Genomic DNA, 18,414 nt, shown 5'->3' on the forward strand with positions numbered 1-18,414 from the left:
AAATGCAGAATAAAAATGGGATAAATGAAGATCTTCATCAACTGCCAGTTATTAAGAGATTCTGAAATCTGTATTGTCATTTACATTCAGTGTAACAAAGCTATGTCACCTTGCATGCCAGGAATTAATTGTAGTGTTGTTTAGTGTTGCCAAAAGACTATATATATGGAATGCCTGTTGTCTGAGGGATGGCTGTCTTAATAACTTTAAGACTATGAAAGTTCCACATTTTCATATTTTCCATTTATTATGACTGAAATAATTCCATTTATATTTACATATGAAATTATTTTTCTAAAAAGCTGACATACAATGATTCAATCGTCAATTATATGCGATATTTTTAACGGTCTGGCAGTTGCAAATGTCTGAGAAGTGAATATCCCTGTTGAAACCTTTGTTATAAAAAGGCTAAGCTTTAAGGATATTAAATGATAGCCTTAAATAAATTTTTTCAAGCTTCTTTTCTGTTGACTTTTAATGTGTATATCCCTTCTGCCTATTTTAATTTTATTCTAATATGTTAGTGTCACTGAGATCTTGGAAGTGGTTTGTTTGGAATCATAAAACAAAACCAATGTTTTGCTTGGTCACTTTTTCTCCATAATGGTTTCCTGACAAGAGATGTATGAACTTTGCATTATCCTTAGTTAAAAAAGAAATAATGTAAGATAAAGCTAGAGGTGGAAGCAAGACTGAACAGTACTCATTAGCATAAAATTTTGTTTCTCAGCAAAAGCAGAAGGACAGCTTTGAAAGATGCTAAGTGCAATATACTTTCTTAGAGTGGAAACTCTTCCACCCAGTTTCTTCAGGTTTTATATGATTGCCACCTTAAATGGCCCTGGAATCACTCTTATTTGTGTTGTATTCTTTTCTTCCTTCTTCCTCTGAAAACCATTGTGCCCATCATCTCTTGCAGTTAGCAGCATTGCACTAAAACATATTAGAACTACTGTTATTTCAGTGCCTTCATTCTGGTCTCAGTGTTTCTAGCAGTCCAAACTCTTTTATACTCTTTTATATTTTTGTAAGTACAGTAGTAGCTGCAACTCTTTAACAGACTCAGTTGCTTTTATGCACCTATTACTTCTTAAGAATCCCCAAACTCCTTTTTTGTCCTTTGCCATAATAGCAGCATGCCAGGTATCTATACTAAAATGCCCCGATCGACAGGTGTTGGATCAGAAATGGAACCTATAAATTTGGCTAAGAATTACTAGTATTGCTTTGAGTCTCCTTTGTTTTTCAAATACACCTACAATTTTCAGTAGTGGTCTGGAATCCTCCCAATGTACTATAAGGCACCAATATTCTGTAATTTCACATCAGGACTGATCATACCCAACTTTGCACCTAGAACAGTTTTTTGACAGTAACAGATACTTTTTCTATTAACCCAATTTAAAACTATTAAAACTCAGTTGAACTTTGCTCTTAAAATAACTATCAGAGCATCCAAAATATCATTGGAGGTTAAAAGGGGGAAAGGAGGGAGGAATGTAAATGTGTTGTATGTTTAACCTAATTTGCATAGAGTGGTTTGATACCAAGTACAGTTATACACGGCTGGATCCATATGGTCCAGGCTGAAATGGTACAATTAACTCTTTTATTTCTATAGACTGAGAAAATGTCTTTAATGTGTTTTACTCCATTATGTCCAGGATATTCTGTATTCTGAAGGTCAGGATTCCTGAATTACCAATTGTTGTGTCTGTCCCCAGTGTACTTGAGTATCTTCTGATGATGGCTTAGTCATCTATGTAAGTACTGTTTTCCACATTTTTACAAATTATGTTTTTATGAACAGAAGGGATATAAATAACGTTCTCAAAGTTATGCAGGTTGCTTGGAACACAACAAAAATATTTAAACTGTAATTTTCTGAGTCCCAATTTAGAGCATGAATCAAAAGACACCCTTTCTTCAGAAATCAGATGAAGTTAAGCAAGCTCCAGAAGTTCCAAACACAAGTTTTAGCAGAACTGGACTAGGAATTACATACCCTGAAATAACAAGGTCATTTGGAATCAAGCACAAGGTACGTACCAAATATTTCTTGTACATACTAGATGTAATTAAGATAATGGTATAAATGTAAATAAGTAGCATTCACTTCTTCAAAAAGTGTCTGTACTAGACAATAGCTATTCACGTCTTCAGGCTGATAGAAAGCAGAATAGCTGCAGCAGTCAAGGCTACAGAGAATTGCTATTTATATTTTAATCTTAATTTTGTACTCTAGTAAGGGAGAGATCTCGCCTTTCTAAGGCCTTTTGCTGTGAGTGGTATATTTGTAGAAAAATTTAGGAATTTGAGAGTGGCCTTGAGACTGCTTTTAAATAATAAATGTTCTTCAAAGTCTCCAGGCAATGAAGCAACAGCTGTCTGTTATTATTTTGATTGCATTCCCTGTGGTCCTCTGCTTGTATGAGGGGGGCTTCAATTTGCTCTGTACAAGTAAAGGAAGGGAAGTGTGACTGCCTAAGAGAATCTTGCTCAGGAGCACATTGCAGCATTATATACAGGGATACGCCCTCATCCACTCTCAGAAACATTAATCCTTCTTTCACCCTTTTCAGTCAAGGACCAAAACTGCATACAGCTTGCTAAAATCAAATGTCCAGGTGTGCATAAGGGATCTTGACTTTTATGCTACGAAGGATGACACTGTTATGATGCCCCTCTACACCTTGAGTAAGATTTATGTCTACAGAGTTAGGCTATGGATCCCATCTTATGGGAAACACATTGTAAATGTATCATAGATGCAGCTTATGGTGCAACAACTATTTTTTTTTTGTTTTAATTCTCTCCCCACTGACTTCTTCACTCTACTAGAAAACTGAACCTTATACCTTCTTTAAGATATATGAAAACAGTACCACTGCGCCAGATACTTTGACTTTGTTGTGTATATGCAGTTTCTAAAATTGCATATTCTGTGCATTCATGCAGATATTTAGAATCCTCTGTGCTACCCAGAATTCCAGCGACTTTATATTCAAAAGTGTTCCCAATATTTTCTCCTTTATTAACTATATTTGGACCTTAATTCTACAGCTTCCTTCCTATATTCCAGTCTATTTGTTAAGTATCTGGAAAAATAAGCATGTTCAAGAAACAAACAAAACAAACAAACAAACAAACAAAAAAACTAATTGTAATTAAATATCATATTTCAATTTTCTTTCCCTTTTTTCTTAAACTCTTTTCCTCTGAACACACAAAAAAAAAGAACAGAAACTTGAGATACTATAACCATTCAATTGTGCTCTGTGGGCATGTGACAAGAATTTTCAGTTGCCAGAAAATTCATTTTTTAGAGAAAAATACATAAACTTGAAAGAACTAAATGACAGCTGCTATTAGCCACATCAAAATGACTGTTCCAATGATAATAACCACAGGAAGCAAGTTGTTTTGTTTTGTTTTCTTATTTGTTTTCCTGATTTACAGTTAACTCTCTTCACAGTACTCTCATTGTAATGAAGAATTACCAAACTGTCCTTATGCTATTTCAGCATAAAAAGGAAATTCCTGGGGAAAAAAAAAAAAAAAAGGATATATTTGTTACCAAAAGACACACTTCACTCAAGTGGAGCTTGAACACTCTTCAGTGCTAACAGCATTTTTGCTTTTTCTTCCTCACAGCATGTTTGAATTGAGCTATGGAATTAGTGTAAAACTTTTCCTAGCACTCACTTTGTCTCCTGTAGCCATATGTTGAGACATCTGGAATACATTATCGCATCTGTAAAATAGACTGTATATATTTTAGTCCCAAACAATTTTGTTGTTGTTGTTCTGCAGAACAGAGCTTATTTTTTTTCCATTATTCCTATTGGACTTCTCCAGATATTTATGGAGGGAAGATTCAATTAAATATCAGAGCCTTGAGTTCTACTGAGGCTAGAAGCCTGAAAGAGACATCACATCTGGCATGTCCACCAAGTGTTTAGGGAAGCCAGCCTTAAGGCTGAAAGCTGCATTTTGGTTCTTTCTAGTAAGTAGCTCTTCTTAGTTATACAACTTGCTTAACCTTATTCTTAATGAATACTTTTGTGTTCAGCATACAGTATGATGAACAACTATGGTTTCTCAATTTTTATTGTGTAGCAGCCACTGCTGAATATTCATTTCATTAATCTCTTGGCATCATATTAACACATCTGATTGCAAAAGAACTTCATGGTAGAAAGGAATTTGAAATATTTGGCTGGAAACACTTTTTAGGTCTCAGGCTATCACAAAAGACAATCCGACAGAGCACCCAGAAGCACAACCATTACAAATATTTTTGGGATCACTGATATTTTGATTAAACAAGAGCAACTTAAGATTCTTCCAAGGTGTATAAAATCAATGCTAGCTACCATTGCAATTAAATGGAAAGCATATTCTGCTACCTTTACTCTTGATGGAAAATTCAGGTGGTTCTCGGTACACAATGTGGTCCCATAAACTTCCTTAGTATGACCAGAGTCAGAAACACGGCAGGCTAATAGACATTTTGGTCTTAGAAACATAAATCCAAATTTGCAAAGGTATTTAAAATTCTGTACCCACTGGAGCTAGCAGAAGCTAGGCATACGTTTTGTCAGTGGAGGTCTTTTCCTTCTTAGAATAATCACTGAGAAACACTAAAAGTTTGCAGATAATCTCTCAACATATTATTAAACTGCAACTTGGCTAAGAAAAGCTTGAGAGTATTCAGGTGCATTTTACCAGAGAACTGAGATTATACCTTGACCATGCTACACTTTGAGACATAGGATGATCATCGTTTAAATGCTTTGAACATAGAAAACAAAGCATACATTGGCTGGTTATATGCATGTTTTGATTCCTGCTCAATGGGAAGAGGAACATTTACCTTAGGGGGGTTGGCTGATTTCTGTTTGTTTTTTGTTTTTTCTTGTTAGTGAGTCAGGCACATAATGGTACAGCGTACTAGATAGATACTGAGTATTCAAATGGACCTGTAAGACTTCTGAAAGTCCATCTAATATGAAAGACTGCCACTTCACTATAATTTTACTTTTTAACAGTCCACCATGGGCTCACCTGTACAACAAAATTAGCAATAAGCAAGCTGTGAATTTCCATCACGTTAGATACTATGTTGCAAACTTTGTCTTCTGTTGTTAAACGTCCATTTTGCAGACTTACACAACGATCTACCTTTTATGACAAGAACCAGTACTAAAGAATGTAATATAAACTCTTTTTAACTACATTTTTATCAGTCTTTCCAGAACTCGAGAGAAAGAAGTTCAAAGAGTAGAAACCTGAAATGCTGGTGTCATTAAGAGCTTTGCCGTTGGCGTTTGGAGACAATTCACTTCTGGGACCTCCGCGTGGGCGTTATCTGCTTTCCTACAGAAATGCTTTCAGTGTCAAGGGTCCTTCCTCTCCAACGTATAGCTTTGTTACCCCGCTCACAGCGTTTGAACCGAAGGCGAAACCACAGCTCTGAGAAACCCCGCGAAGCTGCGGAGCTAGCAGGAAAAACGTGATCTCGCTCAGCCCCCAGCGCCTGCCGCTGCTCGCTTCCTGCAAGCGGCAGCCGCCCCCGGCCCCAAGCGCCCAGCGTTGCTCCGAGGCCGGTCCCGCGGGCGGCAGCAGCTTCACAGGGCCCCGAGGCAGGCCCTTTGCTCGCCTCCCCTCCCTTCGCCTCGCCCCCGAGCCCAGAACAGCCGCCGCGGCCCCGCCTGCCGCCTCACAGCGCTGCTCCATCGCACCATGAAGGTGAGTCCGGAAGAGGGGGGCCCCGGGCACCCCATGCTCGGGGCGGGTGGCACAGGTCGTGGGCCCTGTGCGGCTGCCTCCTGACGGGACTTCTCCTTGCAGACCGTCCTGAAGTGGCTGCTGGGGCTCCTGGGGGTTGCCGTTGTCATCACGGTCATCGCCGTGCCCGTGGCTCTGCTCACCGGCAGTAAGTCCGCCGCCGGGCTGGGACGGAGGGAGGGAGGGGTCCCCGAAACTGCCGGGGCTCGGTCTCTGCCGGCCTTGGGGGGGCTCTGCCCCCGCACGGGGGTGGGCTTCGCGGTTGGAGTTTTGCTGAAAGTTTGTACTCGTGTGTTGGTAGGGTTGGCGCTCTGAAACTGGGAGGTACTTCAAGAAGGTGTCTCACTCACCTAGAGGGCTTGGGGGAGAAATTAAAAAGACGCTTAATTCCCGTGTAAACTTAGAAAATGCTAGTTACAAGTATTACGAGTTTCAGCACTTTTTTCCTAGCACAGCTGAAAGCTGTAGAACCGGCAGTAAAATGCCAACTGTTAAGTCCTCTAGGGTGTGTTGAAGAGATAAGATTATACTTCTTCTGATTTGCTTTGTTTGCACAACTTTTTATTTGTTAACATTTATTGAATGAAATTATACAATGCTGTTACAGAGGTCAAAAAAAAAAAAAAAAAAAAAAAGTAGGAAAAGATTTGGAATGTGTTTTTGGACTCTGATCAGTTTGTACTTTCCAGGTTGACATTGTAGCTTTGATGTTAATGTAAAACAGCATTAAATCTTCATGCAGCAATACGTTGCTCCCACCTGGTATGGCCAGGCTGCAGATTAATGACTCTCGCTATGTTCTCATGATTAACAGCTGAGCTGTATAATATGTAGAATTCAGCATTGCAAACTTTAAGAAGTCAAAGTATTTTCTAGATCAGACCTCTAGTAGTCTTAAGTTTGTTAGGTTGATCCCAGAAAGTATGAAGATATGTATGTTGATCTTTTTTATGTGTTCAGAAGTAAATAAAGCAATTGCTTACGTGTATAGAAAGTTCTGGTGTTTATTTTTATGTCAATTAAAGAAGCAAAATTTGTGTCACTGTACTGTTCATATGGCATAGCTTACATATAAATCTTTGGCGATTCATCTCTGTCATTAATAATATCACAGCCATTAGTAACCAGATTTTCAGAGTCCAGATATCTGGTTTATTTATCTTCTGGGCTTAAAATTGCATGAGTGGATGCACTCTCCTTTCTGCTAGTCTTTGAGTGCTTTTTGCCACTAATCTAAAAAAGCAGATTTTTGAGGTGACAGAAAATACTTTAAGAAGCTATGGAAATCACAACTGAAAAGATTTTAATACTTTATCAGATGCATGTGTGCATCATTACATAGTGCCTAGCCAAAGAATTCAGTGTACAGGCCTCTACTCTGCTGAAGGGTTACTACTAGTCTACCTTAATATTAATGCTCTATCTTACTGAAAATCAAATGGGTCTTCTTTCATAGGCTGGAGCACAGGAATCCTTTTCCTGTAGAAGTGGCAGCAATTTAGAATTGGTCTTTGAGTTCTATAGTTAAGAAAAATTAAAGAAGCACCTCTCTTGTATGAAATACAGAATCCTACCATACCATCAACCTTGGCTTGTGCCACTTTGTCTATTGCGAAAGAGTAAGGCAATGTGTCAGTCTTTTTGCTAATGGCTGAAATTAATGAGTGGGAAATTATCTAGCACATCTAGGTAATTCAGTAGGTCCATTTTTCTGAAATAAGGACAGAGACGGAGAAGTGCCGGTTTGAAAACTTGAAGTCCTGACTTTTCCCAAATGAGGTCAGTTGTAACATCTGAATAATAACTGTAACTACTGCAAGTTCAGGAACTTTTGACTGAAAGGTGCTAAACCTGTGTTTCCTGTTAGCTGAGAGTATACAGGTAGTACGCTTATAACTAGCTCTTCATATGTTAGTGCACTTTGATTACACTGTTCCTATGCATGAAGTCAGGATGCATGAGTCAGGTGAGGATGTCTTCTGGGTCAGTACAGGAACTGACCGGAGTACAAAATGAAAGGTGACAAAACTGGAAGGAGAAGCAGCAGTTTGCATGACTGTGACTGTGTGAAATCAAAGCGTGCTCTGATAAAAGGAATTGTAAATGCAGTCAAATCTTTATTTCATCCTAATGGTTCAAGCATTGTGCTGGGAGTGAAAATGATTATTGATACACATAGATATTTTGAGTTTAGATTTCTTACCTTTGGTTTTCGCCTTGCCATACTCCTCCATGTACTTTAATTTCATAAGCTTATTAGTCATGCAGCACAAAATTAGTTTGATAAATGGGCTCCAGTGTTTTGAAAGGTTATGGAATTTTGACACTCCAGAGGTGTTCTGGCTTGTTGGCTGGATGATAGGCTTGTGAAATGAAACGTGTTACTTTTGTTTCTTCTCTTGAAGCCATTTAGCATGGGCTAATAATATAAGTACTTCATACTTATATTTGCAAAAATGTTCCCTAATTTTGATTAGGGAACAGCAGCCCTTCAGTATTTATCTTGAGGGTCTTGTTTTGCCACCTTATTTTTATATTTAATAAAATATAGGACTGCTTGCATCAAACAGTTTAATCTCGAAGTAGCTCCAGGAGTCAGTCATATTTGAAGTCTGTTGATGAAGGTGTTGTTATGCCTTGAGGAGCTCTTCAAGAGGTGACTACTGTAGCAACTGGTTACCCTTAAGGCATGAATATTTTCTTAAAACACGTGGCCTGTCTGCTCGTGACTCATTTCTATATTTACTTACACTTCCGTTTTTTCTTACTCTAACTTTTTATACAAAAGGCAGTTCAAAATATCCAGTGGCCATACGCCATTACATCTTCTCTAGAAGTGCTTCTGGTGGCCAGCTGCTCAGGAAAAGCCAGGAGTGAGAGGATACTGAGTAGAAAGGAGACAGTGTCATATCTAGTATCATTCTGCTGCCACAAGAAAGTTACCAACAACACAAATAGTATGCAGACCTGTACAACTGTCTGGTCACAAATCAGTTTATTTTACCCAGACATCTAACTCTGGGAGTGAGATATTGACTAAATGAGAAGGTTTATCACTGTGATAGGTGATACTGTGCATGGGCTGCTGTGCTCTGTTGAGAGGAAATGTGCCTAGAAGAGGTTGAAAAAGTGTAACGGGTTCTGGGAAAGTTAATGACTTTGAGGTGTGTGAGAGGAGAAACTTCATGAATTTGAAATCTGACTAGTGAGCTAGTTTTTACTAGTGCCTGGAAAAAAATATAAATAGAGATAAGGATTACTGGCAGCAAAAGTCCAATGAGTTCTTCCTGTCACCCTGGATTTGAAAAATGTTGGGACTGCTGAGACAGCTTCTCGGTTCAAGGACTCGAGAGAGATGAGGTTGCAGATCTTCCTCACAGCTAGTTTAATGTATAACTGAGAAGAAGAGGAAATTGAAGCCTCCAAATAGCTCTTATTGTTCTTTTGGGGATGGTCACATATCAACAGTCTTACCCTGTTTATCCTATCTGCAATTTGTCCTATGCTAAGCAGATTTGTGACTGGATGGTGTGGAGGAGTATCTATTGCCTATGTCAACACCCTACTTGCAACTGAAAAAGATGTTTAAAAATACAGAGATGTCTGGCTGATACACGATTCATATTTGAAGACCTGTGCCACAAGTTGAATTAATCTGGTAGCTGTGATCTGTCCCAGTTTTCTTGGGAATAAGGAGTCTTGTATTACCATGATTTGTGAAAGGCCTTCGTTTTAAAGGTGTTCAGGGAGAAAGCTGGACAATGTGTAAATGAATTTTAACCTGTGGGTTAGAAATCGATCTTTGAAGTGGAATTTTTTTCAGTCTAGATTCAAAAAATAAGGTTTAGACAAGAATCTTGAGTTTGTGTGTTTTTAGGGAAGCATTATATAAACAGTGAGCAGATTTCCAGTAACGTAGCTTTAAATGACTTTAGTCAAAATCATGACTGAAATTCTCTCCAAAGTTGTTAGGGAGATACAGTAGGTTAATAAGCCAGTCTGTTGTGAACATACTGTAGATTTGTCTGACCAAACAGTCTCTTATTTTGAATCTGATTGTTGTAGCTGTTCCCTTTTCCCCATTTATTCATACACCTTGCATAGTATTACAGGATCCTCTTAGTCTGAATGTTGTTTTGAGAGAGACACAATTGCTTGCTCAATTTCATCTGAAATTTTTCTGTCCTTTGAAGGAAGGTAGACATGTTTTCCTGCTATATGACCTTGACTTCTCTAGCTGTCATTTAACTCTCTTATCTACCCTAATTTGAGAGTTGAGTAATGCATATAAACAAATTTACCAGCAGTTAGTTGCTATCTATGGAACACTTCTGCTATTTTTATTTCCTTAGTTTGCATGAGATGGGGCAAATCCGGGAGGGATACCAGAGCTATTGATTATCCCTCTCTGGGACAATCTCTGCAGCCTCAGTGATACCTAGGGAACTGCCCTAGGTTGGTGTCACTGCGTTGACTGGTTGGTTTTCTCTTGGGCGTCCTGCATCAGGTTTCTCTTCTTGCATCTCTCACACTGCTTCTAAACTACATTCTTAGATTTCAGATAGTTCTAGCCTTTGTTCTGCTGTCATGTAAAAATGCTGATACTTTCTCACCTTCTCTGTTTTGTATCATTTCTCTATCCCTTTCTTTCTCACTATTGCTGTCGTGCTTGTACTCGTCTTTCCCTTGTGGTTCTTCAAGTCTTTCTTGGTTGTACTGAATGTGAGTAAAGTTTCCGGTGTTATTACTTCTATAGCTTTATCTCTATTTTTAGCTGGTTACATGATTTCTTGCTCTATTGCATGGTATATAGAAATTTTAAAAATGTGTCTTGACATGGGGGAATAAACAATACATTCACCAAAAGTAATTTTTGGGTATTGTGCTGTGTTGCACCACAAACTTCATACAATAGTTAACTGTATTTCCTTAACTCCTTTCCTAACCCCTTACACCTACAGAAACCAACTCAATCTTTCTAGTGAGAAAAAATGAAATGGTTTCAAAAATAAAACATAAACCTTAAGTTTTTGCTGTTGTGACAGGTATTATGAGGTAACTATTTCCAGTATATTGTTATAACAGTGGTAAATATGTATGTGTTCTTGGGGGGGGGGGGGAGGTGCAAGAGGGGGAGAATAGGGCAGATATAAAGAGCTAGTTGCTTGGAATGCAGAAAATAGCCTCTGTATGAGTTAGACAAGAAAGCAAAATAGCAAGAAAATTCAGCTTTCACAGACTCTCTGAAGAACTGCAGTGAAAGAAGCCATTTTGCTAAAATATGAACATATATTGACCTGTATCTAATCTTTAATTGCCACTAATAAGTTTTTGAATGTCAACAGGTACTTCATTTTGTCAAAATAAGCCTATTTGACACCTTTTTTTTTTTTTTTTTTTTTTTTTTCAAATAGAGTCTAAACTAAAAGAACCAAAATGCAGCAGAATGCAATATATAGTCAGTGGCATAATGCGGATAAGTAAGAATATACTGGTAGTGGTCTATCTTGCAAATTAAGAAAATACTCCAAGTAGAACTTTTTGACTATACCCTTACAGCTTGGCGTATGTTTTCATATTCAGTTACTATGTGGAAGGTGTTGACAGAAAATGAAATTTTAATTTTGTACACAGCCAACAAATCTTAATTGTGGCCTGATTTTTAGTAATGAGACCTCAGCAAAATATGTATGTCACCGGGGGAGAAAAACATTCAGCAGTTTGGAAAAATCCCTAAACCTGTTCATCAGCCACCTGTCTTAAATTGCTCCTCCTTTTCCAAGAGAGAATTTTGTTGCTTTCTGAAGCCCTTCTAATTGAAAATGACACTTACTCAATTAGGAAGGAGAGAAGTGATATTCCCAACTAGACAACTGTGCATGAATTTCAAATACACACTTGTTCGTAATCCATCAAATTAAATATTCAGTTAATATAGAATAATTAACCTGAGAAATTAATATTCTCATGGAAACATCATGAGCAGGAAATCTAGACTGGTGATTTTTAGAACAAGCAAATTTCACATGGAACTGAGCAAGCATTTCTTTTTTAACCTTTGATGAGCAATCTTAATCTAAAAGCTTTGTTAAGGCTCTTGACTTTTACTGCAGCAATAGCTGTGCAGTCTGTGCTGTATATAGGTAATATGCTTATTGTTTGGAAATAAAAATAAAACCATAATAGCTAATATAAATGTCTTCCTGTCATGTTCCATATGTCATATTTATTCAACCTACAGAAAGATACCCTGCAGCAATCGTTGAAGTATTTTTTGTTCCCACCGCCCCCCAAGGACTTGTATTCTTTTTTCTTCTTCAGCATATTGAAAGAAGAGGCTGTCTGTTGAAAAGTAGCTAAAATACTGGAAATCTCAAAATTGATGGGGGCAGGTTCTTACCCTGACTGATTAGTCAGAACACCTGTACTGGAGTGTTTTTATCAACTGATTTTATCCTGGATCTTTTGATTTGCACTGATAGTAACAACAGAAAAAAATGGAATGATAGTGCAAGTTGAAATAATGAGTGCTTCCCTTCTTTACTGAGTAGATTTGTATGACAGCAGTGTGTTGTGTTTTTTTTTTAATTAATAATAATAATAGAGTGGGGGGGAAGCAGGAATTTCAAAAAATATATGTATATATAATGTGTTATTCGAACCTTTTAGACTTTGAATAAGTAGCTTTTGCACTACAGCCAGTAAAAAATAAATATAGAAAATGACAGTGGCACACTGGAGCTGATGACCAATCTCAGATACTTAACTGCATTCAGTTTCACTAGTCTTTTCAAAGTAATCCAGTTACTTAGCTTTAATTTTGCAGTCAAAATAGTGATGTCGCAACAATCATTAAAATACTTAGATACCTTGATGAAAAACACAGGAATAAATATTAACCAGCTATTTCATTATAAACTTAGCAGTATGCATTAGTGTGTTTTGTTTTTTTTTTTTCTTTAATCAGATGGTAATTGACAATTTGAATGATTTTTCAGTTGAGATATTTCTCAAATTTAAGTTTCGTGATAGGTGATTCACTATGGAAGAATCTGGGACCAGAAACAGCAAGTCTTATGTAATAAAGTACAGCAACCACTTAATTTTAATATATCATTCAAGAGCTGTACATCTATTCCCATGGATGCCACATATTCAACTGGACAGCCATGCCTGTCCACCACTCTTTGATGAGCGTGTACATCTTTGCTGTACACAACCAACCCCACAATCAATGTCTGATGCAAGTATTAGCAGTCTGGGTTCTGCAGCTAAGTTCCAATGTGTGAGCATCGAGGGGAAAGGCACTAAGATCACTTCTTTTCAATTTTTGAGGAGTACATGTACATATTTCCTGAGATAAGAAGGATAAGCATTTTTTGTTTATTTTTTCACTGTCAAAAAGGTATTTTTATTAAATCCAAGGATAACAGCTCTAGTGTATCCTAAAATAAAATACCAACAGAGAACAGGCATTCATAATTTTTGTGTTTATTCAGTGATCTCATCAATATTCCTTTAGTTTACAATTGATTAATTTATCTTGCAGTAAAGCTTTATTGCCTTCTCAGTGCTGGTACTTCACACCTGATCAGCTAAAACACATCAATAACAAAAGACACTTGTTTTAGTAGTCAGGTTAGGAAGCTGAGGTGGAACAATTTGTAATAATATCAAAATCTCTCTTCTATCTCTCTTCTTTCAGAAAGTACTGATTCACGAAAAACATACACTCTAGAGAATTACCTGAACAGTGACTATCAGTACAAAACACATGATTTGCAGTGGATTTCAGGTAATTTATTTCTATACATAGCATGAATCTGAATAAAATATACTACCATAAACACATAATACTCAGAAATTACTACTATATCCTGAAAAAATGTTCAGTTATTTAATGGTACTGTTACAGAATGATGCATAGCTCAAAGAGTTGTGATTTCTTTTCCTTAAATACCAGATAGTGTTCATGTTGAACTATTTTCTTGTATTGCTAAAAAAACATATTTACTCATATTTACTTCTGTGTATAAGTATATTCATATAAGTGTGTTATACTGTGAAGTGTCAGCTTCCTGTGCAGGCTATCAAGAAACAGGGACATACATGGCTCTTTTCCTGCTGCATATGCCTTGTAACCCAAGGGAAAGAAGTGCCAAAAAGTTGAGGCTGTCAGCCCAGTTTTGTGAACGTTATTGTGCTATAAGCATCCTTTCATTACAAAAGGTGGAAAGAAAATTTTGACCAGATTATTAAATTTTATTTCCTGTGTAACAACAACAAAAAAGATAAATGACTGATAAACGTTTTCCTTCTTGTTTATTGGTATCTCTCTTGTTCTTTTAGGAAATCAGTATCTTCACAAAACAGCTAATGGGGACATCCAACTTTTCGATGCTGCTACTGGAACATCTTCCGTAATCTTGTCAAATACAACATTAGTATGTTGACTTATATTTAACATATGCAGACTTGGGGAAGGTATTAAATTTAATATTTTATTCTACACTTTTCTCTGGACTCAGTGCTTAATGTGTTCTCTTTGCACTTTGTTGACAGGACAAGTACAAAGCAACCACAGTTATATTGTCCCCTGACCAAAGGTTTGCTCTTCTGCAGTACAGCTATACAAAGGTACAAATAGACTATAATTCTCTGAGAATGAAACTGGGAAGTGAAGGTTTGGGAACAACTGAGCAAGAAGATGGTCTTGGAAGTAGGGGTTGTGGAGGCTGAAAGAGTGTGTGGGAAATGCATGAGTTTAGATGAATAAGATGGATGTCTGTAGGGGAACACTGAAGTCTAAACAGACAAGAGGAGGAGGAGATTGATAGTGACTGGCTAGAGGCATCAGGCTTGGAAACTAGAAGAGAAGGGTATCAAAGACCTGTTAGCTTGGCAGAAGAGAAATGACTGTGTGAGTAAAGCCAGATAAAAAGTTAGTGGATGGAAAGATATACGGAGAGTGAAGCTGGAAGGTTAATCTGGGGAGATAAACTAGAATGGAAGACAGGTGTGAGTGTCCAAGGAGTTGTGTGGGTAAAGGAGAAGCAGAGAGGTGACAGGCTGCTATATATGTGTATACTTGTTACATTGACAGCAATGTAACAGCAGGTCGCAAAAGTCTTATACTTTTCCAGCTACCCTAGACATCCCCTCCACTCATGATTTGTTGTTCTATTACATTTTATTTGTTGCAATCATAAGAGTTAATTTTACTTTAATGCTGAAACCGTCATTTAACCTTTATGTAGTAGTAGGATTGAAAGTTATGTTGTTATTAATATTTATTGCAAGAAAAGAGAGTAACAAAATGAATCATGAGGATGTGGACACTTCTTATGTAATAGCCATCTGGTTGTGTAGTACTAAGATATTGTTTTATATCTTCTTACAAATCTTGAAGAACTATCATAGAAGGTAGCATTATTGTAGCATGTCAACACCGTGGGCTAAATCAAACCTCTTTGGCTCCTCATAGTGAGTACATTTAAATGTGTCTGCATTATCATCATCATCATCTGTCTCTGTAAGTGCCCCCAGTGATACAGACTTCAAGAAGAAGGTTTCTGAGAGAGAGGGTTTATTCCTGTGACAATATGAATGGAAATAGGAACCCAGGAACTGCTACAGAAATACTGCTGGAACTTATGAGGACTACTAAACAATAGGATGTTAAGTTAAATAATTCAGTATTATTGTAAAAGCAGGCAGAAGACAATTGTGCCAGTAAGGCAGAAGGAGAGGGATTAACTGTGGATAGCCTTGATAGTCTGCCATATAGTTACAAGAATTTCTGAAAATCTTCAGCATATCTGGCCTCTGTATTTCTGCACTTAATCAGTCAGTGACCTCTATCATAGTACTTGAAGTGATGACCCCAGAGGACCAGTGATTCTTTAGTCTTTTCTTAAGCCTTATGGAGACTTACTACTCTTGTAGTTTCATTGTGTTATATCTGTCTTAAGCAGAAATGTGAGGCAGATTTCAGTGATAATTCAAGCTGTAAGAGATTTGTGTCCTGGTGACATTTTTGTTTTCTTAATATTAAATTAATTCTTTTGCAGTTGTGGAGGCATTCCTACACAGCTTCATATTACATCTATGATTTCAATACAAGGTTAGTAATTTTTCCATGAGATATAATTTTAACAGTATTTTTCAATGAAGTGAAATTTTACTGATTTGTGCTATTTGTTTTGTTTCTGTTTTTTCCAGTTCCATCTTAGATGAAACACTCCTGCACAATAATACACAATATATTTCCTGGTCTCCTGTTGGTCACAAACTGGTCAGTAAGGATAAGTGAAACTTACACAGTCATTTATTTTTCTATCCATGACATAGAAGCTCACATCAACTGTGCCCTTGGGATTTTTGGATTTACCTACTCCTAGATGAAGTAGCTGAACTAGATTCCAAATTGACTGGCTACAGTTGCTGGAAATATTCAAATATCCCTCTGTGTGTTTTGTTCTTCGATGAAAAGGCATTCCTGAAACTGGTAGTGGCCCATAGGAACTTAGTGTTTTTTATAGTGGCAGACAGTAGCTAACCCCTTTCAAAGACAGAAGCATTATGGCTGTCTACTTACTCATCATTTTGACTTTTATCTGCTAATTAAAACAATGAAACCTTATTTGATGGATGAATGTAACACGGATTAGAGGATCAAAATGTACTCTATCTCACAGTCCTTTTCTGTTTACTCTCCACCCCAATCCATAGTAGTTTTGATAGTCACTGTGTTTCTAAGGCTTGTGCATTCCCTATGTGGATGTTGGATCTGACCTAAAGAGCAGTCATGAGGTGTTTATGCATTCTTATTGCTTGTAGTATAGGGATTATGGAGCCCAGTCACAGCAGCAAAGGTTGTGGAAAAGAGCTTTCTGCATCTCAGAGGGAAACTCTAGAATAAAACACTGTTGTTCAGTTGTTAGGGAAAAATGGATTGGAAAGGGAGGCAGATGCCAAAAATATAAAGGAGTTCTGAGTGTTACTCAGAAATAGACCATCTTTGGAGATCTATTAGTGATTCTGAGACTCTCATCAATATTTTACCAAAATACTCTCTTGTCCCTCCATCAGAGGGACAAATAAGTAAAGACAAACAACATATTACTGAAATAAGCTTGTATCTCAAAAGGAAATTAAAATGAAGGCTTTCTTGACACTATAATAGTGCCACTTAAACAAGATAGTTTGCTTTTTTGGGGGGGGTTTGGTGTGGGGTTGTTTGTCTTTTGTGTGGTTTGTTTGTTTGTTTCCATTTCGGCATAAAGTCAGGTTGCTATACTTGCTTTGTTTTAGTAATTAATGTTTGTTAAGTATCAGTGATGTTTGGCCAAATGCAAATTCAAAAGACAGTTTTTGCCATCTGAAGTAAATGTAAATAGCCCATTAAATGTGGCAAAGGTGGGGAGCAGATTAACTGTAACAGAAATCATTATCACAATGATGTTTTGCAGGCATATGTTTGGAATAATAATATTTATATAAAAGCTTCACCAACAGCAGCACCTGTGCAAATCACTAGCGATGGAGAAGAAAATAAAATTTTCAATGGAATACCAGATTGGGTTTATGAAGGTAACTACATCAAGCACAATTTACTTTGCATATGAATACAAAAACTTGGTTTTGCTATACCTATTTTATTATAACTGCTATATCTCATTTCTTATCATTGAAAAGTTCAAAATAATGCAAGTCTGCATTTTCACAGAACCATGTGTCCTTACCTGAGCTTTATATCTCTTTAGCGTATCTAAGAACAGAAAGGAGTTAGCTTAACTTGCAGCAGGTCACTAAAAATTGTAGTGTGTGAATGAGCTTCATGTGATAGATTATGAGCACTGATCTCTTTCTCGTTTCAGAACTCCAACAAGCATTCCGTGCTTTGGTACTTCAATTAAAAAAAAAAAAAATCCCATTAAAAACTAATGAGAACAATTCTTCAGATATAAGAACCAACTTTTCAATTGTAATTTAAATGCATTTGCATCTCTTTCAGAGGAAATGTTTGGCACACATTCTGCTCTGTGGTGGTCTCCAAATGGCAATTTTGTGGCATATGCAAGATTTAATGATACAGAAGTTCCTGTTATAGAGTATTCCTTTTATTCTGAAGACACCTTGCAGTATCCAAAGACTATTCGAATTCCATATCCCAAGGTCTGTGTTATTTATTTAACACAGTTGTTCAACAGTTTCATTAAGGGAGTAGTCTCATTTAATCAGTTTCTGCTAATGAAAATATTGTCTGTATCTCCTCAACAGCTTGCTGTGATTACTCTTTCTGAAGTCAACAGCATCTGGCAATATTAAAGTATTTATTATCTCCAGGGGAAAGCAAATAATAATAATATTAATAATGGTTTGTTGTTTCACCACAAAAATTTTGAGAGGTGGCAAGTAGGTGTTGAGATAATGAAAGATCTTAGGTAAAAGCATTTGGCAGTTCCATGTTATATTTGTGTTGTGCATGGTATTGAGAATGAGATCTTCAATCAATGCCGTTTTTTTTTCAGTTCTTGTATGCTTCGTATGTTGGGACGAAGGGGAAGAATTTGCTTACAGAATTTCTTTGCCCATATCTAAAACTCTTTCAATTCTTGC

The 18,414-nt window shown here is 37.1% G+C and overlaps 1 protein-coding gene across 1 annotated transcript in view; it reads left to right on the forward strand.

The window, feature by feature from the left end:
- Nucleotides 1-5,748: 5,748 nt before the first annotated feature.
- DPP4 (dipeptidyl peptidase 4) overlaps nt 5,749-18,414 on the forward strand; it is a gene marked incomplete at its 5' end in the record, with an annotated part of 38,843 nt that continues 26,177 nt past the window's right edge. The window contains 9 exons of the mRNA XM_084289486.1: nt 5,749-5,754; nt 5,857-5,941; nt 13,499-13,588; nt 14,143-14,237; nt 14,356-14,430; nt 15,864-15,916; nt 16,015-16,087; nt 17,265-17,385; nt 17,810-17,970. Coding sequence (XP_084145612.1) covers nt 5,749-5,754; nt 5,857-5,941; nt 13,499-13,588; nt 14,143-14,237; nt 14,356-14,430; nt 15,864-15,916; nt 16,015-16,087; nt 17,265-17,385; nt 17,810-17,970 — 759 coding nt within the window. The remainder of the gene's footprint in view (nt 5,755-5,856; nt 5,942-13,498; nt 13,589-14,142; nt 14,238-14,355; nt 14,431-15,863; nt 15,917-16,014; nt 16,088-17,264; nt 17,386-17,809; nt 17,971-18,414) is intronic.

Source organism: Netta rufina, assembly GCF_964035555.1.
Source record: "Netta rufina genome assembly, chromosome: 6".
Lineage (NCBI taxonomy): Eukaryota > Metazoa > Chordata > Aves > Anseriformes > Anatidae > Netta > Netta rufina.